At 43.1% G+C, this 15,708-nt stretch overlaps 1 protein-coding gene across 1 annotated transcript in view; it reads left to right on the top strand.

Moving 5' to 3' along the window:
- Positions 1–15,708, top strand: part of LOC119170027 (prolyl endopeptidase) — a 44,956-nt gene extending 29,248 nt beyond the window's left edge. The window contains exons 13-20 of the mRNA XM_075881011.1: positions 1,981–2,094; positions 3,815–3,957; positions 4,461–4,577; positions 8,158–8,253; positions 12,423–12,524; positions 13,698–13,857; positions 14,714–14,782; positions 15,524–15,708. Of these exons, the coding sequence (XP_075737126.1) occupies positions 1,981–2,094; positions 3,815–3,957; positions 4,461–4,577; positions 8,158–8,253; positions 12,423–12,524; positions 13,698–13,857; positions 14,714–14,782; positions 15,524–15,589 (867 nt within the window). The 3' untranslated portion in view covers positions 15,590–15,708. The remainder of the gene's footprint in view (positions 1–1,980; positions 2,095–3,814; positions 3,958–4,460; positions 4,578–8,157; positions 8,254–12,422; positions 12,525–13,697; positions 13,858–14,713; positions 14,783–15,523) is intronic.

Genomic DNA, 15,708 nt, shown 5'->3' with positions numbered 1-15,708 from the left:
CAGGGGCCAGAGGTTTCGGCATTGAAAAGTTTAGATGTTCTTATACAATGACGTCTTTAGGGCAGATTAGGAACTCTGGAAGGGAGCACCACCTGTTCAGTGCTTCATCACACTAGCGAACAAAACAAAACAAAAAACGCTTTCATGTTGCATGTTTCAAAAGAATATGCTTGAGCATACTCTTAAATTTTTTACTGTAATTTAGCTTCGAAATATTTTAAGAAGTATTTGAGAAATATTTGAAATGTATTTGATTTGATTTACACACAAATTTTAATATTAGGATAACTTTGTTATTTGCACAGCTGTAGTTTTATTTGTTTCTCATGACCACTGGAATGTTATAGACAACTCAGAATGCCTGCCAGTAAAGTTTTCAATGTCAGCAATCGTACTGGTACTGTTCGCCATTTTCCTGCTTATGTAATCAAGGGACAAAATGTGCTGTATCCCGTGACAGCTGGTAGCCCCTTTTCAATCTCGGGAATTACTGCATGCTGTCATTCGGTGACGCACTGCAAAAATTGTGGCGACAGTGCATCTCACCTCTGTTCGACCAAGTGACTGTTACGTTAAACACAAGGATACCCTATCTAGGGAAACAAAGGAAGCTTTCTACACTAAAAATAATGAAGGCAAAGGCATTAGCCAACTGTCTATCACCCTCCATGACAGTGAAATAACACTTCTGGATTTGGGATGAGCAGCTAATGGACTGACATGTGGGTACCATTTCTAATCTTTTAAGTTTGTAAATTTTGCAAGCAGGTAGGTCTTGGTTGACTGTGTGTAGTCATGTAAATTTGGCCCTCCCTACATCAATTAATCAATCAATGATTCAATCAGTTTTATTTTCTCTTTACACACGAAAGAGGGTGTAATGAGAAAATAAAAGAAGACGTTTCTTAAATAAAAAGTTTCAGTTTATTTTAAGCGTTGTTTTGTCGCATGTGTGCCATAGTTTTTTTTTCTTTGTTGTCGAGATGTAACATAACAAATTTATTTGCGGCCTTTAGCTATATAAGAACACGAGTGTTCACTTATACATAGCAATGGCAGCAGGTATTTGCAGGCCAGACAAGCAAAAAGTAAGGATTAACTGAATTGACGCAATGGTGCACTTTGAAAAGTGTGGCCTTACAGTGTATCAAAAGCATTGCCAGCCAACCAGAACTTTTTAGTTTGCTTGAATTAACTGATACTTTAAATATCAGAGCTTGGATTACTGCGAGACTGCTGTTTACAGGGTTTGTTAAAAAAATATCTGGAAAAGCTTAGGAAGAAAAATAGCTTTATTAGAGATATTGCTGAAAGGCATCAAAAGCGTAATGTCAAAACACTTTTGCCAACAGCTTTTGCACAACTCGAAGGCTTTCCTGTGGACGGGTGTTAGAGGAGCGAGCCTTAACGACACGTGCAAGTTTATTTTAGAGCACGTAAGGTCCCATGTTCGTGTCCTTTTGGGAGAATTTCACTTAAGAGAATAGGGAATAGAAATAGTCTTTTAGTGTCAAATCAGTTCCGTGAGGTATCACTGGAATTGGTCACGGAGACGTTTATCATCAGGTATTGTCAGGTCAATGCGAAAGGTGATGTCGTACCACTGTTCAGTCGCTGCATGTTACACATGCACCAAGTCACTCGATAGGGGTCCACTAAAAGCACGGTATCGTTCGTGAGTGACCGGCACTTAGCGTGTGCGGTGGAAGCGCACTGTGATGTATTGTCACGTGAGGGAAAAAACTGCTTGCAGTACTTTTTATGCACACGCTGCGTGTACTGCTTATTGCAGTGTAGCAAGAGAAAGGCAGCTAAAATAAAGTCGCCAAATTCCAGTTCTATATGTTGGTTAAACCGTGTTTTTCCTCTTGAATGTCACCTTTAGCATCCTTCGAATCTTAAATAGTCCTCTTGCACATTACCTGCCTTGTGTGAAATGTGATTTCATTGACAGAAATTCTTTTCATTCCCCCTTTGTAGGTTTACAAGAAAATCAGTCCTCCTGGATTCGATTCCAGCAAGTTTGAGACTAAGCAGGTGTTCTACTCTAGCAAGGATGGAACCAAGATCCCCATGTTCATTGTGCAGCAAAAGGTTGTTTACTATTCCTTAATTTTGTGTCTTGCCTCATTATTGGAGGCTTGCCCAGCTGCGCTCATTCATGCTTTATAAATTGCTCGTTCTATATTAACCCGACAGCATTAGCTCGTTTCGCAAGAATTTCGGCGTCGGCAAATGAAATAAATAACAAAAATTTTTGGTTCAAAGTGAGAATTGAACCCAGGCCGTCTGTGGGGCAAGCAGGTGTTCTACCTCGCAGCCACCTCATTGCTTGAAACTTCTTTGGAAAAAAAATACTATGTGAATGTCGTGCAGTAGAAGGAGTTTCCTCAGAACTTGTAAACTGCACAAGTGATGGGTCAAACTTGCCCACCCATGGAAAAGTGTGCAGCCACACAAGTGCACATGGCACCCTATGGACAAGTGGTGGGTACTTCACCAATCAGTAAAAAGGAAGAATTGCGGTGTGTAGCAACTGCACATCGAGTAGACATGCTAGGATAGTTTGACACGGCCAGTGTTGCATGCACGAGATTGCTCTCCTTGCAGCGTGGTTGAACGCAATGCACACGGGGCCTGATTATGCCGTTGTGTTTTTATCTTGAGGGCAACGCTAAAATGTCCTTCAAGTTTTGTGTCGCTCGCTTCCCCCTCTTCACTTTTTGAAAATTCTGCTTTGTTACTAATTTGCTCGAACATTTATTTGTAGTTGCATAATACAGGGTGTTTCTGTTAACATGAAAAAACATTTTAAAAAAGAGACCTACTTTACTGCTTACTCGCACTTTGTCATTAAAAACTTCCTGGAGCCTCCAAGGTAGTACCAGAAATCAACACAATTTTTGAACACGGGAAAATTGTAATTCGTGAACTGCAAAAAGAGGTAAACATGCATTATTTGGGGTGTGAAAAGCCCACCCAGGCAAACATAAAGCTGCCGTGTTAATTAAGTGTCACTTATTTTGATGCTGATATAGATTCTCTGTAGTAACATAAATGTAAACGTGCTGTGCCCTCAGTGTGTTTATTTACTAGTATTTTTCTTGCCAACAAGCCTCGGTAAACATAGAGATGTGGCTTCAGGCATTCGAAGCATAATGAAATCTTGCTGCCACCTTCCAGCGATCTGGTATTATGCTTGTATAACTGGATTACTAAATACACGGAAGTTAGTCTTGTCATTGGTTTCTGTAATCTCATGCTTTCGGGATATACATGACATGTCATAGAATTTCCTAGCAGACATCTCGTAAGAAATGGGTTTAAAAGCTTTCCTTTGAGTAAGTATTGTTGCATGCCTTTCTTTTAGTGCTCAGCCTTTATTGGGCTGTGTCTGCTTTAACAATTAAAAACACAGCTTGCTCTGCACTTATTTAATTTTAATATAAATAAACCTGCCACAGGGGTTTAATGGTTATGGTGCACGGCTGCTGACCAGAAGGTCACGGTATCGGAACTCCGGTTGTAGCAACAATCTGATGGAGGCGTGACATTGGAGGCCCTCTTACTTAGTTCTAGGAGAGCCCCATGTGGTTGAACTTTCTGAAATCTTCCGCCATGGCATTCCTCATAATCGTATTGGAGTTTTGCGACAATTATTGTTCTGTAACATAGAAAATGGGTCTTTGTCTCTCTTGTCAAAGGAACATATGTATATGACATCGGCAATACGGTGCTCTTGCTCGAGGAAAGGATAGCGGTTGGAAGTGTTTTTTCGCTTGGTCGCAAGAATGAGTTCTGGTGCTTCACTCAGGGGCTGCCCTTGAAATCACCGTGCCTGCTGTACGCCTATGGAGGCTTCAACCGGAGCCTGCAGCCTTACTTCAGCGTGTCATGCCTGCTGCTCATGCAGCACTTGGGCTTTGTGTATGCCATCGCCAACGTGCGTGGGGGAGGGTGCGTCTTTCTCTTCACACTTCCTTCATGCATGTGTTGGGCCAACACAGCCATTGGAAGGGCACGGATAATGAAGCTCGACAAAGCATAGCTCGTCGCTTTATAATTTTACCAACAAGTTGTTGGGTGGAATCAGTCAATCTCTTATTTTTATAAAACGGTTGCTTGGATGAGTTGGTCATTACTATGAAAGAAAAGCAGTGCACAGAGATGCGACATGAGAAAGGCAAAATTTGGTATTCAGGCAACATTCATAATTTAAGGGCCATTCACGAGATGCTTTAATTAATAGTGATCTAGCTATTGCTCATTAGTTTTTTGCATAACCCTGCCGTACAGAGCGCCAACAGAAGTGCACTTATATGCTGGGCATGCTTTGCCAGGATGTCTAGTTTAAGATGCTGCTTGACAGGTCAGTGTTGTTATGCATCAAAAGTAGCTCTGAACGGTTCACAAATGTGAGGCACTTCATTTCTTTTTCTTTTTTTCTCGTTTTAATACAGGGAGTACGGTGAGGCATGGCACAATGCAGGCCGCCTTTTTCACAAACAGAACACATTTGACGATGTTCAGGCTGCTGCGGAGTACCTCATTGAGAACAACTACACCACCAAGGACAAGTAAGTACTCGTGAAATGGCTCACTGTAGGGCACTCGCAAATAGTGGAATAGTGCACAAGAAGTTTTTTCGCCGGGAGTAAAGACAGTAAGGTCAGCAATTCATTCCCTTTGTGTAAGTGTTTGACAGTACGAACCCCCATTCACGGGTGCTCTTCTCATTGCCTGCATGTTCTTGCTGTTAGTGTCGATCCAGTTCTTTGAAAGTATGTCAGTTCGTACCATAAAAATAGAAGTAAAATCTCAGCTCGACATTGACTTACTCATTAATGTTCAGCGTACCATAACTTTTGTACAAATGGGTTCAGTACATTCTTTGTTGTTTTACTTCATACAGTTCTCATTCGGCATTGTGACATGCTGATCTATGTTGTAACTCTCCAATTAGAAAAAACCTTGCTCTAAAAAAAGTGCATGAAATGTTCGAGATTTTACAAACGATGGTTGTGTTGGAAAAATAATTGCATATTCCAAATCTGGTATGTGTGTACAAACACACACAGTTTCAGCAAGTTTCATCAGCGAACTGTTCATGTTGTTCTTCCCAACATAGAGTTCTCTGGATTGATAAAAGCTTTTTTAACACTTTTCCCAAGTGTTCAGAAGCCATTGCTTGTAGTAAGGGCCCCCATTTTGAATGTACGTAAAGGAAGTCCTCATAGTGGTCATTTTATTAGTTTTTATCCTAATATATGTATCAGTATATTATTGTAAATTTTTACGATTATGGATGTATTATGCTTAGTATTATCAGAGTGGTGCCTCTACTTTTATTTCAGCTGCAACTTCGTAACACGCTCTCCTCGCTTTGGCTTGCGGTCAGGGGGTGGGGGGGTGTACACGCAAACCTTGATGTAACGAACACAGATATAACGAAATATTGGTTATAACAAAGTAATTTAAGCATAGTCTTGTAATAGATATGGTGTTTAGAATATACGTTTACAGTCAAAACCCACCATAACTAAATTGACGGGATGCATAAAAAACTCATTTTCGCGGAATTTCGTCGCAGTGAAATTTCATCTAGAGACCACAAAATTTGATAAGATCTGATGATTATAACTCCTGCTTTGGTCCCTACAAGCGCATGCATTGAAATCTGGCTAACTCAGCCGTACCTGGCGGAACACTGAGTGAACGTATTTTCTCGTGTTTAATGTGATCAAAATATACAGAAAATTCGAAGCTGAAGTCAGGGTGCAAGTTATATGAAAATTTTGGTGCGCAAGTTGGCTTCACGGCTCGCCTTTGTGGCAACGCAAGGAAGGTGGTCTTGCGTCAACATGCTGGTAGTTTTATCTTCCTCCCGCGGTTTGCGGTCGGGGAGGGGGGGGGGTGTACGCAGGGGTTGGTTATGCAGAAGAAAATACGATATTCAGACTACCCTAGGAGCGTGCCGAGTGCACAGCACTGCGAACGAGCACACCAAAGCTTTGCCGAAGGCCAAGTCATAACTGCAATTGGGAGTTACGAAGCTCTGCCCCACCATGGCCATAAGTAATCGACAGGAAAGCTGTAACTCTTCGTGTCGTTTTATGTCTTTACTACCGTTAACCTACGGCTGTGTTAGCAGCGCACCTTCGGATCATATTCGCTATCGATGAACAAGGCGATAGCGACCGCGGTTTCCTGCGCACTGGTTGCGGCAAACAGCAGTACCATTTTCAATTTGTGGCCGCTGCGCTGGCTGTGCGCGTGACTTAAGAATTGCGTCTTCGCTATCTTTGCTCGCATGGTTACGGCAAGAAATATTGGGTTGAGTCAGTGCGCGTTGTTTTGCGCGCATACTTTCTTGGTCACCCATGATCGCGTTGGACACGGCCGCATTTGAGTTGGCAGCGGTTGTGACAGAATGCTGTCACGCTGGGACCAGGTATGCACTGCTCACGGGTGCGCCTTGATGCCGCGTGGTTTTCATTCACTATTGCACAGCTAGTGACGATGAGCGGTAGTTTTGTTTGAGCGCGACGTCAAGAAATGTAGTGGGGGTTCTTGGAAATCGCGATTCTGCCGCGACCCGCACGTACATCTAATCTACCAGCAGCGTCATGGTGGATGGGCGAGCTATTGCCGTGCATCTCGATGGCGATAAATTTAGCGAGATGTTCATGTGGTGGCAGAAAGCGGGTTTTCGATAAGTACACGATTGTTGCGATACAGTCGTATACGCTGGATGTCTCGAGCCGTCGGGAAATGGACGAGTTGGTAGCAGAATTTCGTGGTAGTCATAGGCAAGATTATTTTTCTTGTGGGGTAGTACTTGCAAAAACTTCGTTAAAGCGGAAATATCGTGGAAAAGTATTGATTGTGATGAGACATTTTTACATTGTTTTCTGTGGGCGGCTGACGGGGAATCACAAATTACTCATTGTGGCGTAAATTTCATTGTAGCGGACTTTGTTGTAGCGGGATTAGACTGTATAACAACTTTTTAGTTACAATGAACCTATTTTCATGTAATACCTGTGTCACACGGGCACGCAAAAAGTCTTTTAAGTAAGCGGTCTTTTACGAAGCTGAAAGACTTTTAACAAAGAGGTGTTTGCGGCGCAGACACACGGCAGCAATGATTTCCTTTTAGTGCTTTCATTCGAAGACGCTAGCGAAAGCGTGGCGCTAGCAGTTAAAAGAGAAGCAATGAAAATTAAACGATGTATCACGATGTACAAATTAAAGACTTGTTGCACTGCTCGTTTCTTCAAATAAATTTAAGAATAAGAGATGAAGAAACACCAATTTGAATGTTTTTCGCATTAGATAAGAAAGTATTCCCATAACTAGCGACGTGCACAAGTCCGTCTGGCACCACTGTGCTTTTAATTACCGTATTTGTTTTTCGCTGCTCTCGACTGCTCTCGACACGTAACGGGCGACCGTACGGGAGAAAAAGCGAGGATCGCAAGCCTCACGGCCTGCCTTCTCGCTTTGGAAAGCGAAGCAGACGCTGCAAAAGCTGCCAAGGAGAGGATAAAGCAGCGCAAGACCGAGCGTCACCACGTGATATTGCCGTCGCGTTGTAGCTGCTTACAAGAGTAGAAAAGGAAATAACCATTAAAAGAGTTCATTACACCTTCTGCAGGATATGAAATTTGTTTTTACAAAGAGTTTTTGTGACAGAAAAATAAGCATTCGCTCTTTTTTTCCCACCACTCGAAAATTGCTGGCGCCCACTGGTTTCGAGGCTACTCATTTGGAGCCGTAAAAGAGATCGACGAACGCCGTTTACGAAAAAGACCGCTTCTGAAAAAGAGTTCGCTCTGTGCCGTGTGTCTGCTGTCAGGAACTCCTTTTCGGAAAAAGACCGCTTACTTAAAAGACTTTTAAGTGCCCGTGTGACAGGGGTATAAGTCGCAACTCCGTTATGATGAGGTTTGAGTCTATCTCTTTTATGACTTCAATGCACTGATTGGACACCGCTCAAATTGTTGACATCAAATGATGGCCTTTCACCAGCTTGAGTAGTTGTTGGTTGAAATTCCAGCTCTTGTTGGTTACACATCCAAGACACCTGAGCTGGTTGGTACTGACTAAGCATGTGTTTACTATTGCTTCAAGCAATCACTGGTTTGGTCTGCACAGGCTTGTCGTGCAGGGTGGTTCCAACGGAGGCCTGGTGGTGGCAGCATGTGCCAATCAGCGACCAGACCTGTTCAAGTGCGTCATCTGCCAAGTAGGGTGAGTTATTCGTACTCTCGTCTCCTTGGAATGGCGAGCACTTCGGCATGCAACATCTGCGCCTGCGAGGAAACGCTTGAGCACATTCTATGTCATTGCCCGGCATACCAGACCGAACGTCGTATTATGGAAGCCAAGCTCTGTCAGCTGGATTCACGGCCGCTTACAGAAGAGAAGATCCTGGGACCTTGGCCAACAGCTTCCCATACGCGCAAAGCCACGAAAGCCCTCTTGTACTTTTTAAGGAACACCAAACTTCACGACCGCTTGTGAAAGAACTGTGCGAGGCCGTGCTGTGTAGTTTCGAGCTGACTATTTATGCTTCTCTTTCTTACTCCTCTTCTTTTCTGTCTCTTTTCGTTCTATTATTCCCCCTTTCCCCCACCCCAAGTGTAGGGTAGCCAACCGAGCCAAGCTTGGTTAACCTCCCTGCCTTTCCTCTCTATTTATCTCTCTCTCTCTCTCTCTCTTGCGGCACAGGTTCTGAAACTCGGGTTTGTGGAACACAGGGGCTCCACAAACAGAGATTTCTGTGACAAAGCTAATATTTTCATGTGACCTGGAAATACATCTCTGTACCATGTGTGCAACATATTTGAGAACAGGCACTTTGTCTAGATACTGCAAACATATCACAGGTGGCAATAATTACCATATTTACTCACATAATAAATGTGCTTTTTTTTTTCTTTTCAGAAAATTTGGCTACAAGTTCGGGGTGCACATATTACGCGGGGTAAAATTTCCGAAAATTTTATTTCAGACTAAAGCGTATACCACTGTTAATGTATATGTCGCAGAAGTCATGAATATCCACACTACAGCCAAAACAACGTTCTTTATAAGCTACACAAGCGCAAAACGCGTTGAGCGTGCAGTCTTGCGTGTCCGAGAACCGAGCCATGTGATGCGGTGCCCATTCAAATTTACAAAAATTGCAATAGGAACACCCAGGTTGGCGTCAAAATGAATGCAAAAAAAAGTACAAAAATAGAGCGTGATTGTGTAAATTCACCGATTACGTTACAATTTACCTAGATAATGCTCATTATCACAATTAAAATTTTGTGTGCTGAACGCGGTACCATCGTTCAATTTCATGGACTCGCGCTTCATGTTTAACACACAGCAATCGAATTGCGAACCACTGTTCGAGTGTTATACAAGTGCCACCCAAGCCCTTTTTCTTCAAGTAGAGCCACCGAAAAGAGTAAAGTTGGTTCCGTACAAAACCGCTCTTTTGATCGCCCGCGACCACCACCGAAAAGCACCAAAAGTGAGTAGGCCTAACCTATGGTTCGGCATGTTTTTGCGGGAAGTCTGTACTAGACATGAAGATTGGGCATCGAAAAGATCGCACTCAAGCACTGATCCAGGAGTAGTACGTGCGATACGATGTTTGGGTTCGCGGCCGCGAAATCAATGGTGACAAAAGTCTGCCGAGCTTTTGCCAGTCGACAGCAAAGATGAAAGCTGATATCAAAAAGCCGAAAAGTTTTTGAATTTGCGGACGAGGTAGCAAACGTGATAATGACGACACTTTTCGCGACAGGGAACTCACTGTGCACTTGATAAAGACGCGATCGCGCACACAGCGAGCCCGCGCAGCTGGTGCAGCATCGCTGCGATCTTGCAGCTGGTGCAGCACCGCTGCGATCTTTTTCTTTTCTTTCTCCTTGCTTTAGTTAGCATAAGAGGGTGTCAAAGTGCAACCGTGCAAATACGGTACAGTACTACTGATCTCGGCCAAGTTATAGTTGCACCTATCATGCGCGGTAATAAAAAAAATCTGATTTCTCACGACCGAACCCAGGGTGCTCCTATTGTGAGAGTAAATATGGTGTATGCCTGCAAATTTTCAGGAACCGCTTATTCTAGTATTTTATTACAAAAGCATTCAGCAAAGCCAATCTTTGAAGTTGTAAACATTTTAATTCGTCTTCGAAAATGAGTGCAAGTTTTGATAAAGTGGTTCTTAAAAATGGTGGTGGTTGATTCAGCAACAGCAGCCTTCCCCGAGTTTTTTGTGTTATCATCTGCTTGGCAGACTTCCACTCAGCAGCCATTTAGTAAATATGGAAAGTCAAAAGGCCACGGCTTCAGGGCATTGTCGTGAAGCAAGTTTTCGGCAATTATAAATGAATGAAACTGACTGACAATCAAGCCAAGGAAAGCACAGGGGACATTATTTGTGATGTCTTAACTATTGTTAAACTTGGCGATATACTTCATGACCCAGAACTACGTTCACCACACCCTGCACATCCTTTATTTTCCGCGCCACGTGTTCAACATGTCCGACTCCTTTTCTCTTACCCTCGTGTCTCACATCCCATATTCCCACGTGCACACGCGCCCCCTCTCACAATTTTCACTCGACACTCACACCATCTCGTTCCTTTGCCGTCAACCACACACAGCCTCCGAGAGACCTGCGCCCAACATGCGCATACTCCCTACTTCATCTCATCTCTCACACTCTATTATAATGATTTTCAGTTTAATTAAAAGCGGGTAAAGTGGATAAAAAAATCGCCCTTTTCGTCGGTGAGATCCAAACACGGAACCTTCACATCGCACATTCAAATTGCGCGCCGCCAAGTCGTACAAAGATGAGGTGCCCCAAGGCCCACTCTGGTAAAAGAGAGTGCTCCGCACTTTCTGCATGTGGTGGAAGTAGTGCCAGCTAAGACTCCCAGATAATCAACACACCTAAATACCCCTACGAAGGAGTGAGTAGGGGAGCACCCCCCGTTGTAGCTCAAATGGTTGAGCATTGGACGACTAATTCGAAAGTATGGGTTTGTATCCTACCAACAGAAAGGGTGGTCTTTTATCCACTTTGATTTCTTTCATTCGATCTGAGAATCATAGTATTATACAGTTAAAAAACCACGAATAATGTCCCCTGTGCTTTCTTTGTCTGTCGGTTTCATTATGTTATAATACTTTCAACTTTTCCCCTACCTTTAACTTTCGACAGTCCACCTCTAAGTAGCAAGGGTGGTGTGTGTGGAAGTGGAATCTTCTTGAAATATGTACCGTTTTTCTTTTGATGCATTTCTTATCCAGTGCATTACAACAGTGCCAAGCACTTTCACGTACCCAACCACATTAAAATTCAGTCCTTTTTCAGAGCAGTGTGGTGGTACGAAATTGTACTCTGTACCGACGACTGCTAACACTGTCACATTTAAAGTGAAACACGTCCACAAGTGGCATACATGTGTGTACAAGTCGGCTCACTGTTAACGGAAACCCGTGAGCCTGTGGCTCCCACTCTGCTCAGCACCATGCAGCGCAAGCAGGGAAAACCGAACGCATGCGCAAACCAATGCAGAGGCGGAGCATGCCCTGCGCCTACTGCTTCTGAAACGTCCCTTTCATTCCCCGTCAGGGATCATGCTATTATGCGGCAAGGACGTGGCAGCGCTGTCGCGCGCGGGCATTTTAAAGGAGTGGTGAGCCAAGCAAATGTTCTGAGTGACGTATTTCTATTCCTGTCATCGTGTTCAAGATGAACATTATAATAAATATTTGAGCTTCATAAAAAAAAGACACGAAAACATAAACGAGATTAAAGACATTCGAACTAATAGCCTTGGAGCACTTTGAGTTTCTGTTAAATTGCTACACCGCCCTCATTCTTCAGGGGAAGCTAGGGCAAAAAAAATTTTCGCAGAGCACAAGACGAAGAAGGAACGGCAGCTGTGCTATACAGAGAAGAGACAGCACTGCTATCATCCTTAATCCTTCTTGTGTTCCGTGAAATATATTACGCTGTTTCTACCTTTGTTGCCACCATGAACCAGCTACATCAGGCCTCAGCACGAGCAAACATTATACTCTAGTGCAGCTTTCATAAATAGGAATTCATTCGAGCATTTTGCACTCTTTTAAGCTGCGAGTGCTCGGCAGGGCCGTGTCATTGTGGCCATGTTTATGCAAATGGGCATTTCTGTAGCAGACAATGTGCAGAATGTGCCATCTCGGCATCATTCTGCGCGTGCACTTGGCTTTCGCTGCTCGCTATACATGGCGCTGCATGGAGGAAGAGCCACATGCTTGCGCGATCCCTCCAACAGTGGACGGACCTGTACTTCTATTAATACCTCACTTACAGTTGCTAGTTGGCAGGACACCCTTTCTTCTCTCGTTTTTTCTTGCAGAGTGCTGGACATGCTACGTTTTCACAAGTTTACCATTGGCTATGCGTGGACATCTGACTATGGCAGCTCAGATGAAGAAAAAATGTTCAATTACCTGCACAGGTCAGTAAAATACTTTAAAGTCAGTTGGCTACAAGAAAAGTTTACAAGGCCCCCTGAAATTCTCACGTAAGGGCATTGATTAATGCTTCATATGAGTGTAGCTTGAAACTTCTTATGCTTTCGTACCTAAGTAAAAGTACCAGCGAACAAAATCTGAACAGTGCTGGCTTGACATGTGGAATGGTGTGAGCACATTGAATCGTTTTATGACATTTCTGCAAAGTACTTTTTGTGAAGTTACTCTCAATTGTTCAAAGATTGCTTTTGTGTAGAATTATGATGTCAACTCTAAGATTATCAACTCTTCCTCTTTTAGTTGCAGCATTTCAATCTCACTTGAGTATCGTTCTAGGAGTGCAGCATATTTGTCATGCATGGGCTTTGCTTCTGTAATGTAGCTGACTTTATGTTCATGCTTGCCAATCTGGGCACTTCACAATGTGTGGATGATAGACAAAAGGAGGCGCCTTTCCCATCTACTGTTTTTGTCTATTGTCCAAACATAGAGAAGTGCCCGCATTGGCAAGTATCAATCCCAGCAACTCACTCAAACTTCTGTTCCAATGTCTTACGTTTTTCTAGTAGGATTTAAAAAACAAAACAAAAGTACATACGCTTGCTGGGTTGTTTGGATTTCAATGGTAGCATGCTGCAAGCTCTGAAAGACCATGTTTGTATGCGCGCTAGTGCAATGCCATTGAAGGTTAGCAGCGATTTTCACTCACTGCTTTCGGGGACACAAAAGCGTCGCATGGCAAAGGTTGTGTTGCATCCGCACTTGGAATGGATGGGGAAGAAGAATAAACTTTTTTGTTGGACAGAGTCGGAAACGTCATTTTTATGGAAGCCATAGCAGGCACAAGCTCTCATTCGCAGTCTCATGGTTCAAGCACGTAGAGTGCGCTCGGTAATGATGCTTGGCTGCTGCTTTTTAACCATTAAGTTTTCAAAGGTCCACTTCGCCAACTAGAGTGAGCTCAATCTTTTTTCTTCACGCACCAAATGCTTTCACGTGATTTTCTCGTGCTTAGTTACTTGTGAGTAGCGCATCTGCTTTCCTACGTACTATGCTTTTGGAACTGGCAAGGCTGCGATAAAGTGCTGTACTGTTTGTCCTTAAAATGGAATAGTGCCTAAGAAACCAATCTGTGACTTTTCTCATTCTGGTGTCAGGTACTCGCCTCTGCATAACATCCCAGCCGCAATGGGTGACGAGGTGCAGTACCCGTGCATACTGCTGCTGACGGCCGACCACGACGACCGCGTTGTTCCATGCCACTCGCTCAAGTTCATTGCCCAGCTGCAACACATTCACGGGAACTCTAACAAACAGGTACAGGCATGCCATGACACTTACTGTCACACTCTCTACTGCATTTGCTTGATTGTAAAGTGCAATTTTTATTCTTTGATGATAACGTGCTCGAAAATACGGTGTGCCTTACGAAAGTTAATTTGTTATTTTTGGAGGTCTTTATAGACAATCTGTTAAGAGGCGTTTGGATTCTAAGCTCGTTTTACAAGCGATGTAGTTCAGTTCAGTACGGAAGGCACATTTACAATAGCGTTCACTCACCAAAACTCATTGGTAGTGCACTGACTCCAGGAGCACTCGGTGTTCTTAGAGAGGGTCGGTTACGGCATTTTTATCGACTATGCCACACTTATCGAAGGTAGAGGGTAGAGCTTACATGAATTGGGGAAACGGCAGCACAAAGCAATGGCCCCTTTTTGAATACTCACAAGGTTTCAATCTAAGTAGTGGTGCTGAGGCGGCTCGTTTCCGCCATTTGGTCGCGGAAACTTCATGACATCACTTGCAATTTTGGTGCAAGTAATCCAATCTTGCGATCTCCTGTTTTATGTTAGTAGACATAGTCGGAAAAGTGTTGTGGCATTATCAAGATTTTATTTGTGTTTTTACTGTCAGTATATGCAAGAGCATTGTATTGAGATGGAAGAAAGACAATATTGCTATGCTATTGTAACAGCAAATAGCTAACATTAGCCAATGACATTAACCTGTGCTGATTGGTACATAGTAGCTTACGAGTGAATATGCAGAGCCATGACACCATGTCTTCCTCCTTCATGGTTCAAAAATCATGAATTTGTATGCTAAGATATGCTTTTGCATATAGAGTTGTAATAAATCTCTGACGTACATCTGTTATGCCTTTTCTGTGCAGACAAACCCTCTGTTGATCCACATTGACACCAAAGCTGGCCATGGGCATGGAAAGCCCATTTCCAAAGTGGTAAGCAATGAAATATATGAAGTTGCTTAGGATGACTTGGAAAGTAGCATGACTAACCCTGTAATGCCCGACTTTCATTATTGTGGCATATGACACCAAGTGTTATTTTTATACATCTCTTTAACCTGCCATCTGTGCGTGTCATAGCTGCTTCCCAATGCCAAGCAAATAGGTGTGATGCCGTTAAGAGATATGACGCAATTTTAGAAAATTCAATGGGTTTTCATTGCACGTTTCGACTTCTGTAAGATTGCGGCAGTGATGTTGTAAATAACAAAAATGGTAATAATTTAAAAACACATCTAGGAGCAGTCGAAACTTTAAAGAAACAAAATTTTATCATGTCTACGTTGTCATCAGTTAGCGCTGAAAATGTGCAGTATTGGTTGTCTCAGCATGGTGACCTTGTCGAGAAACAAGCCATTAATATTGGGGTGCACTGTGAAGCACTTGGTTGCGCTGTGCCGCTGGCAACATTCCACAATCTGCGTATAGAAATGCTACTTCTTTCCTACCATTGCAAATTCACTTTTACTGAGCCTAAGCATACGTCTTGTCACCCACCACGAATTGCATCACTATCACATGGGGAATTCGGGACGTGAGAAAAAGAACTCAGCACTTGATCTTTTTTTTTTTCCCACATGCAGACACGCAGGTGTACTAATTTACTCAGGCAAGGCATTTCCAACTGGATTATGCATAACTGTTAATTCGTTTTCGTTTTCCTTTCTTTTCCAGATTGATGAACTAACAGATACGTACAGCTTTGTGGTAAATTGCCTCAACTTGGAATTCAAGGAGTAGGTGCCATGGACATGCTGGTTTTGCCAAATGCATTTTTTTATTTTTTACTTTTACTGGTGTCCAGTCACCAAGAGCCTTCTTGCTGTGAGAAATTATAGAGTTGCTCGAGGTTTTGCCAA

The sequence above is a fragment of the Rhipicephalus microplus genome, chromosome 2 (assembly GCF_043290135.1).
Source record: "Rhipicephalus microplus isolate Deutch F79 chromosome 2, USDA_Rmic, whole genome shotgun sequence".
NCBI lineage: Eukaryota > Metazoa > Arthropoda > Arachnida > Ixodida > Ixodidae > Rhipicephalus > Rhipicephalus microplus.
This window is presented reverse-complemented; position numbering and strand designations above follow the sequence as displayed.